General features: G+C 44.4%; 1 protein-coding gene across 1 annotated transcript; it reads right to left on the bottom strand.

The window, feature by feature from the left end:
* Positions 1-7,687: 7,687 nt before the first annotated feature.
* On the bottom strand, positions 7,688-17,880 carry LOC311133737 (cytochrome b-c1 complex subunit 1, mitochondrial-like). The gene is made up of 12 exons (XM_084167286.1): positions 17,758-17,880; positions 16,638-16,778; positions 16,400-16,486; positions 16,128-16,257; positions 14,845-15,043; positions 14,602-14,681; positions 14,350-14,465; positions 13,495-13,799; positions 13,273-13,358; positions 9,383-9,471; positions 9,148-9,223; positions 7,688-8,263 (listed from the first exon to the last, which is right to left on the bottom strand). The coding sequence occupies exons 1-12, from the start codon at positions 17,818-17,820 to the stop codon at positions 8,199-8,201; spliced, it is 1,437 nt and encodes a 478-aa protein (XP_084023412.1). The 5' UTR covers positions 17,821-17,880; the 3' UTR covers positions 7,688-8,198.
* Between the last annotated feature and the right edge of the window lie 633 nt (positions 17,881-18,513).

Raw genomic sequence — 18,513 nt, 5'->3', positions numbered from 1 at the left:
AACATCTTGAAGAACGATCTGGCCTTAATGGCCATGTACTTTTATAATCTCCACCCAGCAAAGCCAGAAGAAGCCTGGCCAACCCTCAGAGCCTGGTTCCTGTCTAGGTTTCTTCCTAGGTTCCTGCCTTTCTAGGGAGTTTTTCCTAGCCACGTGCTTCTACATCTGCATTTCTTGCTCTTTGGGGTTTTAGGCTGGGTTTCTGTATAAGCACTTTGTGACATCTGCTGATGTAAATAGGGCTTTATAAATACATTTGATTGATTTAACTATGGTATTTGAAAAGAGAATTAAACACTGAAAGAAGTATGCAGATCTCTATCTCTGTTATATATATCTATTTTGAAGTTATCGTGATTAACTTTTTACATATGTGATGATCTTCTTTTCAGAGTGGAAGAAGTGAAAGTGTAAGTTCCACTACTCAGATCAGATTGACTTCACATAAAGGGCCATTCGACTGTCACAGCACTCAAGATCATCGTATCCTTGAGTACTGTGACAGCAAAGCCATTCTACTGTCAGATTCCTTCTGTCAATCCTGCCAACAGTAAACTGGTTGGTGTATGCAACTAGGGTTTCACGGTAGCTGAGTTAATCAATCCAACAATAAGATCAACTGATCAAGGCTGTAATGTAACAAAATCTGGAAAAAGGGAAGGGGTCTGAATACTTTCCGAATGTACTGTATAGTCACATCCGAAATGATTGGCATCCTTGTTAAAGATGAGCAAAAATGACTATAAATGATACAAATACAGGTAGATATATTGTATGCAATAGTATTTTATACTACAATAATGGCTCAGATAAATACTTTTTGTTTAACATGTAAAAAAACAAACTCAAAGATAGGTGTCATAATTAATGTCACCCGTAATAATTATTATGAGTGAAATCAAACACAATTTTATCTGCATTAATATTCTACTTTTTAAGTTAATCTCAGTTTAAGGAACTGTATTGTGAACATTCATGGCTTCCTGTTTCACTGAGGTATAAAAATGAGGTAACACGCATGTAAAATCCATCTACCATCCATCACTATGGAGAAAGGCAAAGAACTCACAGATGAAAAGAGGTAATGGCTGTTGACTTTCAGAAATCAGGTAATGGGTACAAAAACTTAAAATACAACTAATACCACTTACCACTATTAGGGCAACAATTTAAGAAGTTTAAAACCACTGATACAGTGAGAAAGAAGCTTCAGGGGGCTAATAAAAGTCCAAGGGCCACAGTTAGAGAATTACAGAACTTAGGGGTCTCCAAATTTACAATTAGCCTATTGGCATGGAGGTGGCGTCTATTTGGAAGGGTTGCCATAAAAAGCCTTTATTGAGCAACCAACAAATTAAATGCCTGGACTTTGTTAAACAGCATTGGCACCATTGCTATGGTCAGATGAGAAGAAAAAATAGCTCTTTGGCCACACAAACCAGTGGTGGGTTTGGCGTCGAAAGAAGGATGAATGCAGAAAATAACCTAATACTGTACCTACTGTAAAACATGGTGGTGGATATTTGATGTTATGGGGCTGTTTTGCTTCCACTGGTCTTGCGGCCCTTGTTAAGGTCAATGGCATCATGAACACCACCAAGTACCAGGATATTTTTGACAAAAACCTGGTTGCCTCTGCTAAGAGGCTGAAACTTGGCCGCAAGTGAATCTTTCAGCAAGACAATGACCCCAAGCACACTCAAAATCCACAAAGAAATTGTTAATTGACAACTAAATCAATCTTTTGCAATGGCCATCTCTTTGAATTAATTAGAGGGCAGTCCATATGCTCAGACCGAAGGATATCAAGGATCTGGAAAGATTCTGTATGGAGAAATGGTCTGAGATCCCTCCCAATGTGTTGTCCAATATCATAAAACATTATAGAGTCTAAGTGCCGTTATCCTCCCACAAAGTATCAAAACCGGGATGTACATTTTTTTGACCACTATCTGAGACTTAAATATTTTTCTCTGAACAATTGTATTAGTATACAATAATATTATTATTTGGAGCATACAATATATGTATTTTTTTAGCATACAATATACACTGAGTACACGGAACATTAGGAACATCTTCCTAATACTGAGTTACACAAAAAAGCATTCCACAGGGATGCTGGCCCATGCTGACTCCAATGCTTCTCACAGTTGTGTCAAGTTGGCTGGATGTCCTTTGGGTGGTGGACCATTCTTGATACACACAGGAAAATGTTGAGCGTGAACCCAGCAGCGTTGCAATTCTTGACACAAACCAGTGCGCATGGCACCTACTACCATACCCTGTTCGAGGCACTTAAATCTTGCCCATTCACCCTCTGAATGGCACACATACACAATTGTCTCTATACTTAAAAATCCTTCTTTAACCTGTCTCATCCCCTTCATCTACACTGATTGAACTGGATCTAACCAGATCAGTCTATGCCATCGAAAGTGTTCTTAATGTTTTCTATACTCAGTGTAGCTCTGTATTTGTATTATTTATTTATTTGATAGTCTTTTTTGTTTATCTTTATCAAGGGTGCCAACCATTTTGGATGTGACTGTATGTCTTGGGTGTGTGTTCAGTACGCATTGACCCATTTATCATTGTTGTCTTGAACTGCACCATTGCCGATAGCCAGGGCCTTAGCTACATAGCATACTTTCTGAATGCACTGTAAGTCACTCAATTAACCCATGTCATTATCAGTAAATTAGTCTAGTTAATCTAGCCAGCTATCTAAAAATGTGGTAATCATGTCCGAATTACCAACCGGACACGCAGGGCACGTGCCCAGGGGCCCTGACCTCCAGGGGAACACCATTGACTTTGTTAGTCACCCTCACTCAGATATCATATTAACATGGCATAAGTCATGGCAAAATGTGTAGAATTGTAGGAAATGTGCTTTAAAACTCCAAAAATGTATCCCTAAACCATGGCAAAATGTGTAGAATTGCAGGAAATGTGCTTTAAAACTCCAAAAATGTATCCCTAAACCATGGCAAAATGTGTAGAATTACAAGAAATTAGCTGTAAAACTGGCCCCAAGAAGATCTGTAAGTCAAACTTATTTGTTCACCTATTGTTAATAAAATAGTGTTTCTGCTAACAGATCCCTCTGTGTATTAAATTATAGTTTTTAATCCCGATGCTGAGTTAACGTGTAGTGGCTAATTGTATAGCTAATAGGCTTTTTGTTTGTAGATTGATAATGGCTGGGTTCATTTCAGCTTATTTTGCTTTTTTTTGAGTTTTTCAATTGCATAGAAATGCAGTAAATGAGCTTCAACTTTCTTAAAATGTATTGGATGGGGCTGTCAACCTCGAAAGGAGGAGAAAGGAAGATGAGCCTCTTTCGTTTCCTGTGTCACATCTAGCCCATCAAGACATTATCTTCATCTGACTAATGATAACCATGGTCTTACTTACACAGCCTGAGCCAAGGGACTGGACCCTGAGGGCCACAGAGAGAAGTGACCCTGTATGTAAACACAGAGTTGGGGGTCATGTACACATCATTCACCGTAGTCAGATCAGTGGGGGTGGGGGCGATACATAAGCTATCCTCTCTGTACCTACAGAAAGGAACAGCTTGAAATAGAGACAGCTTGAATGGCTGAAGGAATATCCAGTCTCACCAGCAGACCCAGAATCATAGATAGAGCATAGATGATTAAGATCACTTTATTCATCAATTGTACACAAGGTCTAACTGAAATTTGACTTCCGCTTTATCCCAACCCCTCTGAAAGACACGCGTCCTGGTTGGAGAGGTTGGAGCAGGGGGCTGCCACACCGGGGTCCCGTGGAGCAGTTGTTTTGGGGGTCACCTTGCTCAAGGGCACAACGGCAGTCAATGGCATTTAGGATTTGATACCAGCAACCTCCAGTTGCCAGCTCACCTATTCATAGATATGCCAAACAAGATAACCCCAATGAGCTGTCTCTCTGCCATTTGTCCATAACTCATCTGTAATTAATTCATATTTTTCTGACTAAGCATTGAGACATGAATTAAACTGTGTTCTGTTCCTGGAGATGACTGATTGGAAGAACATATTCACAGATTACATGTTGATATTGGTTGTTTCAGGCATGGAATGGTTAGGTTGAGGGAAGGGTTCAGGTTTGGTTTAGCCATACAGCCAGTCATGTCTGGACAGTGAGAACAGGCAGATCAGTGACGTAACACACGCGCCCACAAGTAGGGTGGGGTCCACAGGCTCCAGTTGAATCCAGGTGAAAGCTATGATCCCTTATTGATGTCACATGTTAAATCCACTTCAATCAGTTTAGATAAAGAGGAGACAGGTTAAAGAAGGATTTTTAGGCCTTGAGAAAATTGAGACATGGATTGTGTAAATTGCAGGCAATTTGCTTTTAAACAGCAACATTTCTTCTCAGCCTAATGGCAAAATGTGTAGAATAGCATTGAGATTAGCTTTAAAACTGCATATTTTTCTCTTTCCCCTATGGCAAAATGTGTAGAATTGTAGGAAGTTAGCCGTTTCCCTGCCCTTGTTCAGACCGCGAAACTGCAGTACACCATTGAGGCAGATAGTAGATTTACTATCTTGAGAACAGGAAAATAGTCAAATATTATTATTATTACTATTATTGGTATGTTTAAGGGAAGGGGGGATAAGGGAGATGCATTTAGAGGGGGGGGAGTTGAAGCACAAATAAAGGGAGAGGAGATGTGGTTTGTGCCGTCAGTAAAAAAAAAAACATTTTTTACTGCATCGGGACATACAGTATCAAGGGACGTAGGCATAGTCAACTCTGGTATCATCATAAAATAACATCTGGACCAAACATTCATTAGTGAGTCAGTCCTTCACTGAAGTGTAAATGAGGGGGACCTAGTGAATGACCTGCAGAGAGCTGGGACCAAAGTAACAAAGCCTACCATCAGTAACACACTACGCCGCCAGGGACTCAAATCCTGCAGTGCCAGACGTGTCCCCCTGCTTAAGCCAGTACATGTCCAGGCCCGTCTGAAGTTTGCTACAGTGCATTTGGATGATCCAGAAGAGGATTGGGAGAATGTCAGATGAAACCATAATATAACTTTTTGGTAAAAACTCAACTCGTCGTGTTTGGAGGACAAAGAATGCTGAGTTGCATCCAAAGAACACCATACCTACTGTGAAGCATGGGGGTGGAAACATCATGCTTTGGGGCTGTTTTTCTGCAAAGGGACCAGGACGACTGATCTGTGTAAAGGAAAAAATGAATGGGGCCATGTATCGTGAGATTTTGAGTGAAAACCTCCTTCCATCAGCAAGGGCATTGAAGATGAAACGTGGCTGGGTCTTTCAGCATGACAATGATCCCAAACACACCGCCCGGGCAACGAAGGAGTGGCTTCGTAAGAAGCATTTCAAGGTCCTGGAGTGGCCTAGCCAGTCTCCAGATCTCAACCCCATAGAAAATCTTTGGAGGGAGTTAAGTCTGTGTTGCCCAGCGACAGCCCCAAAACATCACTGCTCTAGAGGAGATCTGCATGGAGGAATGGGCCAAAATACCAGCAACAGTGTGAAAACCTTGTGAAGACTTACAGAAAACGTTTGACCTGTGTCATTGCCAACAAAGGGTATATAACAAAGTATTGAGAAACTTTTGTTGACCAAATACTTATTTTCCACCATAATTTGCAAATAAATTCATTACAAATCCTACAATGTGATTTTCTGGATTTTTTTCCCCTCATTTTGTCTGTCATAGTTGACGTGTACCTATGATGAAAATTACAGGCCTCTCTCATATTTTTAAGTGGGAGAACTTGCACAATTGGTGGCTGACTAAATACTTTTCCCCCCCACTGTATATATATATATATTTACATAACGCAACATGTAAAGTGTTGGTCCATTGTTTCATTTCGCTATTTTTTTTTGCAAAAATGTCTTTACATCCCTGTTAGTGATAATTTCTCCTTTGCCAAGATAATCCACCCACCTGACAGGTGTGGCATATCAAGAAGCTGATTAAACAGCATGATCATTACACAGGTGCACCTTGTGCTGGGGACAATAAAAGGTCACTAAAATGAGAAGTTTTGTCACACAATGCCAGAGATTTGAGGGAGCGTGCAATTGGCACACTAACTGCAGGAATGTCCACGAGCTGTTGCCAGAGAATGTAATGCCACCTCCAATGTCGTTTTAGAGAATTTGTCAGTACGTCCAACCGGCCCCACAACCGCAGCCCAGGACCTCCACATCCGGCTCGTATCCTGCGGGATCGTCTGAGACAGCTGATGAAACTGTGGGTTTGCACAACCGAATAATTTCTGCACAAACTGTCAGAAACCATCTCAGGGAAGCTCATCTGTGTGCTCGTCGTCCTCACTAGGGTCTTGACCTGACTGCAGTTCGGCGTCGTAACCGACTTCAGTGGGCAAATGCTCACCTTCGATGGCCACTGGCACGCTCGAGAAGTGTGCTCTTCACAGATGAATCCCGGGTTTCAACTGTAACTGGCAGACGTGTATGGCGTCGTGTGGGCGAGCTATTTGCTGAAGTCAATGTTGTGAACAGACTGCCCCATGGAGACGGTGGGGTTATGGTATGGGCAGGCATAAGCTAGACAACGAACACAATTGCATTTTATCGCTGGCAATTTTGAATGCACAGAGATACCGTGACGAGATCCTGAGGCCGGCCCATTGTCGTGCCATTCATCCGCCGCCATCCCCCTCATGTTTCAGCATGATAATGCACGGCCCCATGTCGCAAGAATCTATACACAATTCCTGGAAGCTGAACATTTCCCACTTCTTCCATGGCCTGCATACTCACCAGACATGTCACCCCATTGAGCATGTTTGGGATGCTCTGGATCGACGTCCCGCCAATATCCAGCAACTTCGCACAGCCAGTGAAGAGGAGTGGGACAACATTGCACAGGCCACAATCAACAGCCTTCTATGCGAAGGAGATGTCGAGCTGCATGAGGCAAATGGTCACACCAGATACTGTTTTTTTTATCCACGCCCCAACTTTCTTTTAAGGCATCTGTATTCCCAGTCATGTGAAATCCATAGATTAGGGACTAATGCATTCATTTTAATTGACTCATTTCCTTATGAACTGTAACTCAGTAAAATCTTTTACATTGTTGCATTTATATTTTTGTTCAGTGTAGTTACTTATCGCTTGGGTTTACTCTTCCTCAGTGATAGATGGGGTGTCACGTCACTCGTGCCTCAGTCATAGCAATGTTATCATTTTATCTAACTGATCATGCGTAATCTGTGGGAAGGAGCGGTAATGCTCGTGGGTGGGCATCCAGGCAATTACAGATATTCTATCAGCCACAATGGGAGATCTGTAATCTACTTTACATTTGATATTCATAGGTCAAAGATTTCATACATTGGAAGATGTCACATTAGCATATTTCATATCATGACTGGTAATCTCCTCCCTCTTCAATAAAGCATGTTCATACCATTGACAGTATTAGAATATCAGTTCATACTGGAGTCATCTTGTCCCTCTGGTGGATAGAAGTGGTCCCTGCAGCTCAACTCTTAGAGGAACATGAGTTTTAACCCAACTATTGTGGCTGAAGTTGAACAAAGACTAACTAAATACTGGAATTATGGCCAGCCTTTCATAGATGGCTATTGATCCCAAAACAAGGATAGATCATAAAATGTTAATTCTTACTAATCTAATTCTGTATGGGACACTGTTACAATGTTTTATTTTAATATGTCAGAATGAGCTTCTGTTATGTACAATAGGACATAAACAAAACATTACATCAATTCATAAATACTTCTCCACAACTGATTGTACAGTGCCATGATTTTACAGTATATGCATCACTGGATGTGTTCAGGTGTCCCCCTCTCTCCCCTCCCCAGAACAGAACCAAGTGCATGAAAAGGCTCAGTGATATTAACAAGAATCTTCTGTATTACAATCTTTCTCAAGATCATCAGTGAAAATTACAAGGAAATTGAACACTCAACTTATGCACACCCTCAACACCGCGGTTCTCTCATAACCAACTAGAACTAATGTAGTGAGAGGAGAGAGATGGGGAGGAGGCCTGGAGTCGATACCGGTCTGTGCTAATGAGCTGAGGCAGTCCTTGGTTCTTTACTCTTGCAGTGATGGGAGGAGTATGGGAATGGAGGAGCATGGAAGGAAGAGAAGACGTCGGACACTCAGAGAGCAACACTATGGGGAACCTTAGAAGCGGAGCCAGTACATGGCACTGCGCATTCTGTTGTAGTCAGGCAGCTGCTCAATGGGGCCTGTAGAACAGAGAGAAAGACAGAGAGAGAGATGAGAGAAGGGTTGAGGAATAAGAACATTACAAAGCTAGGTTGCCACTAGCTGGACTTCCAGACTATCCTGGACAAGAGGATTAAGGTGCAAAGGCTGCTTGGAAGGAATAATGATGATGTGTGGTAACTAGGGATGCAAATTTCGGTCAATTTTGCTGGGTTACCGTATGACCAAAAAACTATTATGCATGCATAAAAGGAAGTGCCATTTTTCATTAAGCGCTTAATGGAAACATGCAACAATAGCAAGCCTATCGTCTTACAGTCAAAAGGCTATTATTTAACATGCAAAGTTGATATGAAAACCAATAGAACAGGAGAGAAATGCTGGTTAATGTCAAGAGAAAGTCTTTATAAAATAATTGCCTCCACGTTTCTATGGTTGGATTTTGGCAAGGCTACTTTGAAGCAAGGTAAGAATTGCCTCTATTTGAAGTAAAGTAAAACGTTCAGGTTTCAAACAATTATACTGCAAGGTCACATTGCAAAGTGGTGGGTGACTCGCTGATAGCCTACCGTTGACTAGTGTCTATGCACGCTAATGGGAGGTGCGCTTTAATTATGTGTTGAAAAATAAAGAAGTAGCTCTTTAAATCATGGCCATCAACTGTTATACACGCAATTGCACTTAGAATTGTTATTTGTTGCGCAACGACTGGGCTTACAAAAGCACGTTTCACACCAGTACCAGCTTTTTCAGGAGCTGCTCTTGCGCTGTCTGACATGTGATAGGCTATTCAGTTTCTCAAACTAGGCTCTGTATGCTGAGCGCATGTGATAAGATACATGACGACTACGAAAAAACACGGCAGCTAACCGATTAACCGTCAAAATCCCTAGTGGTAACTTACCAACAGCAGACACAGCGGGACACTTGTCATAGATGTATTTGGAGCAGACGTCACGCACCATCCTGGGAGTCACAGCCTGCGGGGGGGGACAAAGGTGGTAGGAAGAACGTGGGTGAATGCAGTGGGGGTTGGGGGAAGAATTCAGAGGGAAAGAAAGACAGAGAAATAGCACCCTCTAGGTGGTAGGAGGGTGTAACAGCTGTATGTATGGCGCAGGGAAGGGGGTTGTACTCACGTCGATGCGGGCGTCCCACTCAGCCAGAGGGACACGGCGGCCATAGTTCAGGACATGCCTGCCGATGTCATCACATATCGGTGTCGTTCCTACAGGAGAGCAGTAAGGCAGTGTTAGTGGTGACCAGGGAGTAGTACAATTTTTTCATCATCTCCAGCACCATCAACATATGTGAAAAAGGCACGTTTCTTTGTTTTGTAGTAAAAGAGGAAGATGAGTGTTTCCCATGACATCAACCAATTAGTAGGCAACAAACCAAATTGTATTTGTCACACGCGCCGAATACAACAGGTGCAGACCTTAGTGAAACACTTACTTACAAGCCCTTTAACTCATCCAGAATGCCGCAGCCCGTCTGGTGTTCAACCTTCCCAAGTTCTCTCACGTCACCCCGCTCCTCCGCACACTCCACTGGCTTCCAGTTGAAGCTCGCATCTGCTACAAGACCATGGTGCTTGCCTACGGAGCTGTGAGGGGAACGGCACCTCCGTACCTCCAGGCACTGATCAGTCCCTACACCCAAACGAGGGCACTGCGTTCATCCACCTCTGGCCTGCTGGCTCCCCTACCTCTGCGGAAGCATAGTTCCCGCTCAGCCCAGTCAAAACTGTTCGCTGCCCTGGCACCCCAATGGTGGAACAAGCTCCCTCACGACGCCAGGACAGCGGAGTCACTCACCACCTTCCGGAGACATTTGAAACCCCACCTCTTTAAGGAATACCTGGGATAGGATAAAGTAATCCTTCTACCCCCCCTTACCCCACCCCCAAAAAATAAAAAAATAAAAATATATATATTGTAAAGTGGTTGTTCCTCATAAGGTGAATGCACCAATTTGTAAGTCGCTCTGGATAAGAGCGTCTGCTAAATGACGAAAATGTAAATGTAAAAAATTTATAATACAGTATTAGCACACAAAGAGATAGAAATGCAAATAGTCCGGGTAGCCATGATTAGCTGTTCAGGAGTCTTATGGCTTGGGGTTTAGAAGCTGTTAAGAAGCCTTTTGGACCTAGACTTGGCACTCCGGTACCGCTTGCCATGCGGTAGCAGAGAGAAAAGTCTATGACTAGGGTGGCTGGAGTCTTTGATAATTTTTAGGGCCTTCCTCTGACACCGCCTGGTATAGAGGTCCTGGATGGCAGGAAGCTTGGCCCCAGTGATGTACTGGGCTGTACGCACTACCCTCTGTAGTGCCTTGCGGTCGGAGGCAGAGCAGTTGCCATACCAGGCGGTGATGCAACCAGTCAGGATGCAGCTGTATAATTCTTTGAGGATCTGAGGACCTATGCCAAATCTTTTCAGTTTCCTGAAGGGGAATAGGCTTTGTCGTGCCCTCTTCACGACTGTCTTGGTGTGTTTGGACCATGACAGTTTGTTGGTGATGCCTGGCCATGCAGTCATGAGTGAACAGGGAGTACAGGAGGGGACTGAGCACGCACCCCAGAGGGGCCCCCGTGTTGAGGATCAGCGTGGCAGATGTGTTGTTACCTACCCTTACCACCTGGGGGCGGCCCGTCAGGAAGTCCAGGATCCAGTTGCAGAGAGAGGTGTTTAGTCCCAGGGCCCTTAGCTTAGTGATGAGCTTTGAGGGCACTATGGTGTTGAACGCTGAGCTGTAGTTAATGAATAGCATTCTCACATAGGTGTTCCTTTTGTCCAGGTGGGAAAGGTACAGTGTGGAGAGCAATAGAGATTGCATCATCTGTGGATCTGTTGGGGCGGTATGCAAATTGGAGTGGGTCTAGGGTTTCTGGGATAATGGTATTGATGTGAGCCATGACCAGCCGTTCAAAGCACTTCATGGCTACAGACGTGAGTGCTATGGGTCGGTAAGTCATTTAGGCAGGTTACCTTAGTGTTCTTGGGCACAGGGACTATGGTGGTCTGCTTGAAACTTGTTGGTATTACAGACTCAGACAGGGAGAGGTTGAAAATGTCAGTGAAGACACTTGCCAGTTGGTCAGCGCATGCTCGGAGTACACGTCCTGGTAATCCGTCTGGCACTGCGGCCTTGTGAACGTTGACCTGTTTAAAAGGTCTTACTCACATCGGCTACGGAGAGCGTGATCACACAGTCTTCCGGAACAGCTGATGCTCTCATGCATGTTTCAGTGTTACTTGCCTCGAAGCAAGCATAGAAGTAATTTAGCTCGTCTGGTAGGCTTGTGTCACTGGGCAGCTTGCAGCTGTGCTTCCCTTTGTAGTCTGTAATAGTTTGCAAGCCCTGCCACATCAGACGAGCGTCGGAGCTGGTGTAATACGATTCGATCTTAGTCCTGTATTGACGCTTTGCCTGTTTGATGGTTCGTCGGAGGGCATAGCGGGATTTCTTATAAACTCCTTGAAAGCGGCAGCTCTACCCTTTAGCTCAGTGCGGATGTTGCCTGTAATCCATGGCTTCTGGTTGGGGTATGTACGTACAGTCACTGTGGGGATGACGTCATCGATGCACTTAATGATGAAGCCAGTAACTGATGTGGTGTACTCCTCAATGCAATCGGAAGAATCCCGGAACATATTCCAGTCTGTGCTAGCAAAACAGTAGCTTAGCATATGCTTCACCTGACCACTTTTTTTATTGACAGAGTCACTGGTGCTTCCTGCTTTAGTTTTTGCTTGTAAGCGGGAATCAGGAGGATAGAATTATGGTCAGATTTGCCAAATGGAGGGCGAGGGAGAGCTTTGTACGCGTCTCTGTGTGTGGAGTAAAGGTGGTCTAGAGTTGTTTTTTTACCCCTCTGGTTGCACATTTAACATGCTGTTAGAAATGAGGTAAAACGGATGTAAGTTTCCCTGCATTAAAGTCCCCGGCTACTAGGAGCGCCGCCTCTGGATGAGCGTTTTCCTGTTTACTTATGGCCGTATACAGTTCATTGAGTGCGGTCTTAGTGCCAGCATCGGTTTGTGGTGGTAAATAGACAGCTACGAAGAATATAGATCAACTCTGTTGGTAGATGGTGTGGTCTACAGCTTATCATGAGAAACTCTACCTCAGGCGAGCAAAACCTTGAGACTTCCTTAGATATCGTGCACCAGCTGTTGTTTACAAATATACATATTTGTATATAATATACTGTAAGTCGCTCTGGATAAGAGCGTCTGCTAAATGACCAATTTATTTATTTATTTATTTTACATAGACCGCCACCCCTTGTCTTACCAGAGGCTGCTGTTCTATCCTGCCGATACAGTGTATAACCCGCCAGCTGTATGTTATTCATGTCGTCGTTCAGCCACGACTTGTTGAAACATAAGATATTACCGTTTTTAATGTCCCGTTGGTAGAATATACATGCTTGTAGTTTGTCCACTTTATTATCAAGCGATTGTATGTTGGCCAATGGTATCGATGGCAAAGGCAGATTAACCACTCGTCGCCGGCTCCTTACCAGGCACCCCGATCTCCTTCCGCGATGTCTCTTTCTACTGTGAATGACGGGGATGAGGGCCCTGTCGGGTGTCTGCAGCAAATTCCTCTCGTCCGACTCATTAAAGAAAAATTATTTGTCCAGTTCAAGGTGAGTAATCACTGTTCTGATGTCCAGAAGCTATTTTTCGGTCATAAGAGACGGTAGCAGCAACATTATATACAAAATAAGTTACAAACAATGCAAAAAAACTAACAAAATTGCAGAGTTGGTTAAGAGCCCATAAAATTGAAGCCATCCCCTAAGGCGCCACACCTACTCATAATTGGTTAAAATCACATCATGCATACCGATGTCATTGGAAACACTTATCTTCCTCTTTTACTACAAAACATAGAAAAGTGCCATTTTCACATGTTGATGTTGGGGTGGTGCTGGAGATGATGAATATGAAGTAGACATTTTTTGACATTTCCATTTAAGTTTCTGATAGGCTACATGAGTAGGTAGAGATCTTACCGTTGAGCTGTCCCACCAGGCTGGCCTTGAGGACATTCTTGGCTCTGGCAATGTCACTCTCAGTCACTGTGGTGCACATGTTCATCCTTCAGGGAGAGCGAAAGAAAAAGGAGGGTCAATACCATCAAATTGAATATGTAAAAGTACACAGGCTGAGGACAAGTGTTGGACCAGGAGTGTATCCATGTATAGCGTTTGAGTGTATGTAAAATCACAACTAACCATGCGTTCTGTGACCAGTGCATCATGTCATCGATGTGGTGTTTGTCGGTGACAAAATAGATGCCCAGCAGACCAGTGTCGCTGTAGGAGGAGTGGAAGGCCTGGAAGCTGTGGCACAGACTCTCCTCTGAGGCTAGACGAGCCAGGCGGCTGCTCAGGTGCTTTCCACCACCGAAAGTGATGTCATAACTGCCAATGATAGAGTTGGCCACCATGAGGGGCACTATGTCTGGGCTGGCAGCACTGGCACCCTCCACAGCGATGGCAATGTGTGCCAGGGGCATATCGTCATCGCGCATGCGGATCTACAAAGAGGGAGACAACGCAGGGTTAACAATATGAACATTCCAAATAGAACAAAGAAGAAAAGCTCTGGGCCTCCCGAGTAGCGTAGCGGTCGAAGGCACTGCATCGCAGTGTTGCGGTGTCACTACAGGCTGTGTCATTACCGGCTGTGACCGGGAGTCCCATAGGGCAGCGCACAATTGGCCCAGCGTCGTCCGGGTTAGGGGAGGCTTTACTTTGCTCATCGCGCTCTAGCGACTCCTTGTGGCAGGCCGGGCGCCTGCAGGCTGACTTCGGTCGTCAGCTGAACAGTGTTTCCTCAGACACATTGGTGCAGCTGGCTTCCGGGTTAAGCGAGTGGGTGTTAAGAAGCACGGTTTGGCAGGTCATGTTTCGGAGGACGCATGACTCAACCTTCGCCTCTCCCGAGCCCATTGGGGAGTTGCAGCGATGAGACAAGATCGTAATCACGAAATTGGGGAGAAAAAGGGGGGGGGGGGGAAAGCTCTGATGGGATACTTGCTCCCTGTTCAGACATCTGTCAATTCAGACACACACAGGAGCGCTCACCTCGCTGCCAGAGAAGCGGCAGGGGGACAGAACAGGAACAGCATCATCCTCGTACTCAAAGGAAACGCCACTGAAGTGCTGCTTGGCCAACCCAACCAGCTCCTCGTGAGTCACACCTATACAGGAGGCAGGCAGTGAGCCATTACAAACAAGGACGACATTACACACAATCAATCAGGGCCGGTTTGTATTGGCATTTAATACCTCTCTAAACAGCCTTAAGATGGCAGTGTTAATGTATGGGAGACATACCTCCAGCAGCTGCCAGCACCATGCGGGGGGCCTTGTAGTGGCTGCTGATGAAATCTACCAGATCCTGTCGACTCAAAGTCCTGAAGGGAAGAGACAGATCGATACTACTAAACTAACTGGGAGTGCTGTGAAATGTAACAGGATGCTGTAAAGTGTATGTGGGAGTTTCCCTAGTGTTCTGGCTTGGCCCTAGCATGCTCTGACCCAATAAGATTCCCTGGTAGGCTCTGTGTGTGTGTGTACCTGGCATTTTGGGATGGCCCCAGAACACTGTGTCCAAGGGGGGTGCCCTGGAAAGCTGTAGCGTGCAGCAGGTCCAGACACACGTCCTGCAGACTGCCCTCCACCTCCTCCAGCTCTCTCAGCACCACACTCCTCTGCTGCTCAATGTCAGCCTCGCTCAGGGCATTGCTCTGCAGCACCTCGGATAACAGCGCCACCGCTGGGGAGAGAGGACTACTTCAGTACACACATACATAGCCACGAAAAGAACTACTAGAGGACATGCACGGTAAACTATCCTGAACCAAAATAAACACAACATGTAAAGTGTTGGTCCCATGTTTCATCAGCTGAAATAAGTCCCAGAAATTTTCCATATGCACAAAAAGCTTATTTCTCTCATATTTTGCACAAATTTGTTTACATCCCTATTAGTGAGCATTTCCCTTTTGCCAATATAATCCATCCACCTGACAGGTGTGACATATCAAGCCGATTAAACAGTATGATCATTACTCAGGTGCACCTTGTGCTGGCGACAATAAAAGGCCACTTTAAAATGTGCAGTTTTGTCACACAACACAATGCCACAAACGTCTCAAGTTTTGTTGGAGCGTGAAATTTGCATGCTGACTGCAGGAATGTCCACTAGAGCTGTTGCCAGATAAATTAATTTCTCTACCATAAGCTGCCTCCAACGTAGTTTTAGAGAATTTGGAAGTACGGCCAACCGGCCTCACAACCGCAGACCATGTGTAACCACGTCAGACCAGGACCTCCACATCCAGCTTCTTCACATGCGGGATTGTCTGAGGTGGGGTGGGGAGTATTTCTGTCTGTAATAATGCCCTTTTGTGGAGAAAAATCATTCTAATTGGCTGGGCCTGGCTCCCCAGTGGATGGGCCTGGCTGCTAAGTGGGTGGGCCTATGCCCTCCCAGGCCCACCCATGGCTGCACCCCTGCCCAGTCATGTGTAATCCATATATTAGGGCCTAATGAATTTATTTCAATTAACTGATTTCCTTATATGAACTAACTCAGTCAAATCTTTGAAATTGTTGTATGTTGCGTTTATTTTTGTTCAGTATAATTTACCAAAAGGCAACAGTAGCTTTACAACTATATAAACAAACACACTCAATCTCTATGACTAGAGGGGCTTATAAGAACCCCACCCCACATACACACAATTGAATTCTCACATCTTATAAAACGGTCTCCATTCCTTATTCCTGTCTCATTGAAGTGTCTGCTATGCAGGGTAGTAGGTATGTCTGTAGTGTAGGGTATCTGGTTGGCTCACCTTTGGGCAGGTCTTTGGCCAGGGTCTTCATGTAGTAGGCAGTGTGCTCCCGGGAAGTGTATGCACTAAGGTGAGCGCCCATGGACTCCACCTGCTGCTCCAGGGCCATCTGGGGGTGCTTCTTTGTCCCCTGGGGAAAATAAACAAAGGGAAAAGGGGGGAGAACAGAAAAGTGTAAGAAACCGTTTTGGGCCAGTCTGGTGCAGTAGTTGAGTATGAAATCCCTTATGAGACTCAAGGTAGATTGCACAGATGTCACAGCGGTTGTGTACCTTGAAAGCCATATGCTCCAGGAAGAACCCAGCTCCATTGTTCTTCTCAGTCTCATAGCGACTTCCACAGCTGATCCACAGCCCAACCTGAGAGAGAGTAGAGGTGGAACTTATGCCATGCCACGCCAACAAATAGACAGTCAGGTTAATCTGAAATGTGATTATTATGCAATGTTTCCCAAAACCATCAAGAACAGTACTTAGATTGTATGATCAATGACACAGCGGAGGTCCTTACAGTGCATGTGCCGTGTCCAGTCTCCTCAGATGCAATCCTCAGGCCATTGTCCAGGGCACTGAGGCGGGTCTCCGGAGCTCCTAGAAGGCTCTGGGCATAGGTCACAGTCGCCTGGCCACGCCGTAGAGACAGCAGGATGGGCTAGAGGGAGAGGATAGTTAGCCTACAACACCGTGTGGCTGTGACAAGATTTTTCAGCAAATAGTACGTTGATTTGGTTGTGTTGATAAAGACTACAGCTGGTGTACGAATAACATGTATGAAATTGCTGAAATCATCAGTAGTAATGGGATGAAGAGACAGCAAAATGATGCATTTTTTACCAACTCCCTATCACCTCAATGTCATCATGGCCAATAAAAAGGTTAAAAGGACAAGAGAAAGTGCTTGTGGGGTGATCTGCTGACTTGATCCCACAATAACAGTGAGTCACCAATTTACACGTACAGCCTGTCGACCTTAGCTAGCTAAATTGGAGGTAACGTTAAGGAGGGGCTATTTTAATCTTGAGTGAGGGTCCTTCAAGAAAACACTTAACCAGTTAGCGAGCCTAGCAGCACTCTACAGTTTGAAGTCAAAAGAAACAAACTTCCTAGTTAGCTAAGATCACATAATGACCATCTTGCGAGTTCAATTTAACATATGGCCAGTGGAATTTGATTACCAGTCAGCAACCCAACTGGTCGACTACTGTCAGCATTTAGCTGGACGAGAGGTAGTTGACGTGCTAGCTAACTGGTTAACGATTGGGCAAATAGCTAAGGACAACGCTGAAGATGGTGAAAATGACATTGTGTTAGTTCTTAAAAGCGAATAAAGTAACGCAGGTATAGGTTAACTAACATGGATGTCAAGGTTTCCACTCATATGACGTCATCTACAGTGAATTATTGCCCCTTTCCTGACAGTTGACCTTGCGCTAACTCCAAGATAATGCTAACCGGCTAGCTATCCCTTTGCCAGGATAGCTAGCTAACGAGCTTCAGCCAGAGACATACTTCTGCTACAGCCTACACAGGGGCCTACTTTTTTCACTGTAGTGAATGAAATGCAGATCCCAACAAACAACGTTATTTTCCTTACAGACCCCTCAAATGCCAAGATGTTCCTAAATACTTACGCTACGGGCTTTGCCGAGGGCTCGACCCACGGTGCTCCCGACTCGGCACACGGACGCTGCCATCTTTTCCTGGCAAATAAAGAAAGATCAGCTGCGCGCATGTTCCCCAACGTGGACGCCCGTGAAGTCTTGTATAGAACTGTGACGTCAGCGTTTAACACCGTTCACTCAAGCAGCAGCGTCAACAAGTTGGACAAAGGCTACACTAAATAATAATAATAATAATAATAATATGCCATTTAGCAGACGCTTTTATCCAAAGCGACTTACAGTCATGCGTGCATACATTTTTGTGTATGGGTGGTCCCAGGGATCGAACCCACTACCTTGGCGTTACAAGCGCCGTGCTCTACCAGCTGAGCTACAGTGGCAGCACACAGTTATCTAAATTACAGTATTATACAGAAATGCAAAACAATCTAGCTAAGTGGATTCAATACTGACTTTATTATGATGAGTTAGGCCTACAATGGCTGAGTGCAAAAAAACTACTTTTTATTTTGTATTTTATTTATTTATTTATTTCACCTTTATTTAACCAGGTAAATCAAATCAAATCAAATGTTATTGGTCACATGCGCCGAATACAACAGGTGCAGACGTTACAGTGAAATGCTTACTTACAGCCCTTAACCAACAGTGCATTTTATTTATTTTTTTAAAGTAAAAGTAAAACAACAACAAAAAAAGTGTTGAGAGAAAAAAGAGCAGAAGTAAAATAAAGTGACAGTAGGGAGGCTATATATACAGGAGGGT

Source organism: Coregonus lavaretus (assembly GCF_964263955.1).
Source record: "Coregonus lavaretus genome assembly, chromosome: 8".
Lineage (NCBI taxonomy): Eukaryota > Metazoa > Chordata > Actinopteri > Salmoniformes > Salmonidae > Coregonus > Coregonus lavaretus.
This window is presented reverse-complemented; position numbering and strand designations above follow the sequence as displayed.

Excerpts from the sequence above, each read along its gene's own strand:
- LOC311133737 (XM_084167286.1), bottom strand. The coding sequence starts at position 17,820 with ATGGCAGCGTCCGTGTGCCGAGTCGGGAGCACCGTGGGTCGAGCCCTC. Across the intron at positions 16,779-17,757 it reads CCCTCGGCAAAGCCCGTAGC|CCCATCCTGCTGTCTCTACG; the intron begins GTAAGTATTTAG and ends CTCTCCCTCTAG. Across the intron at positions 14,682-14,844 it reads GGGCCATCCCAAAATGCCAG|GACTTTGAGTCGACAGGATC; the intron begins GTACACACACAC and ends TCTTCCCTTCAG.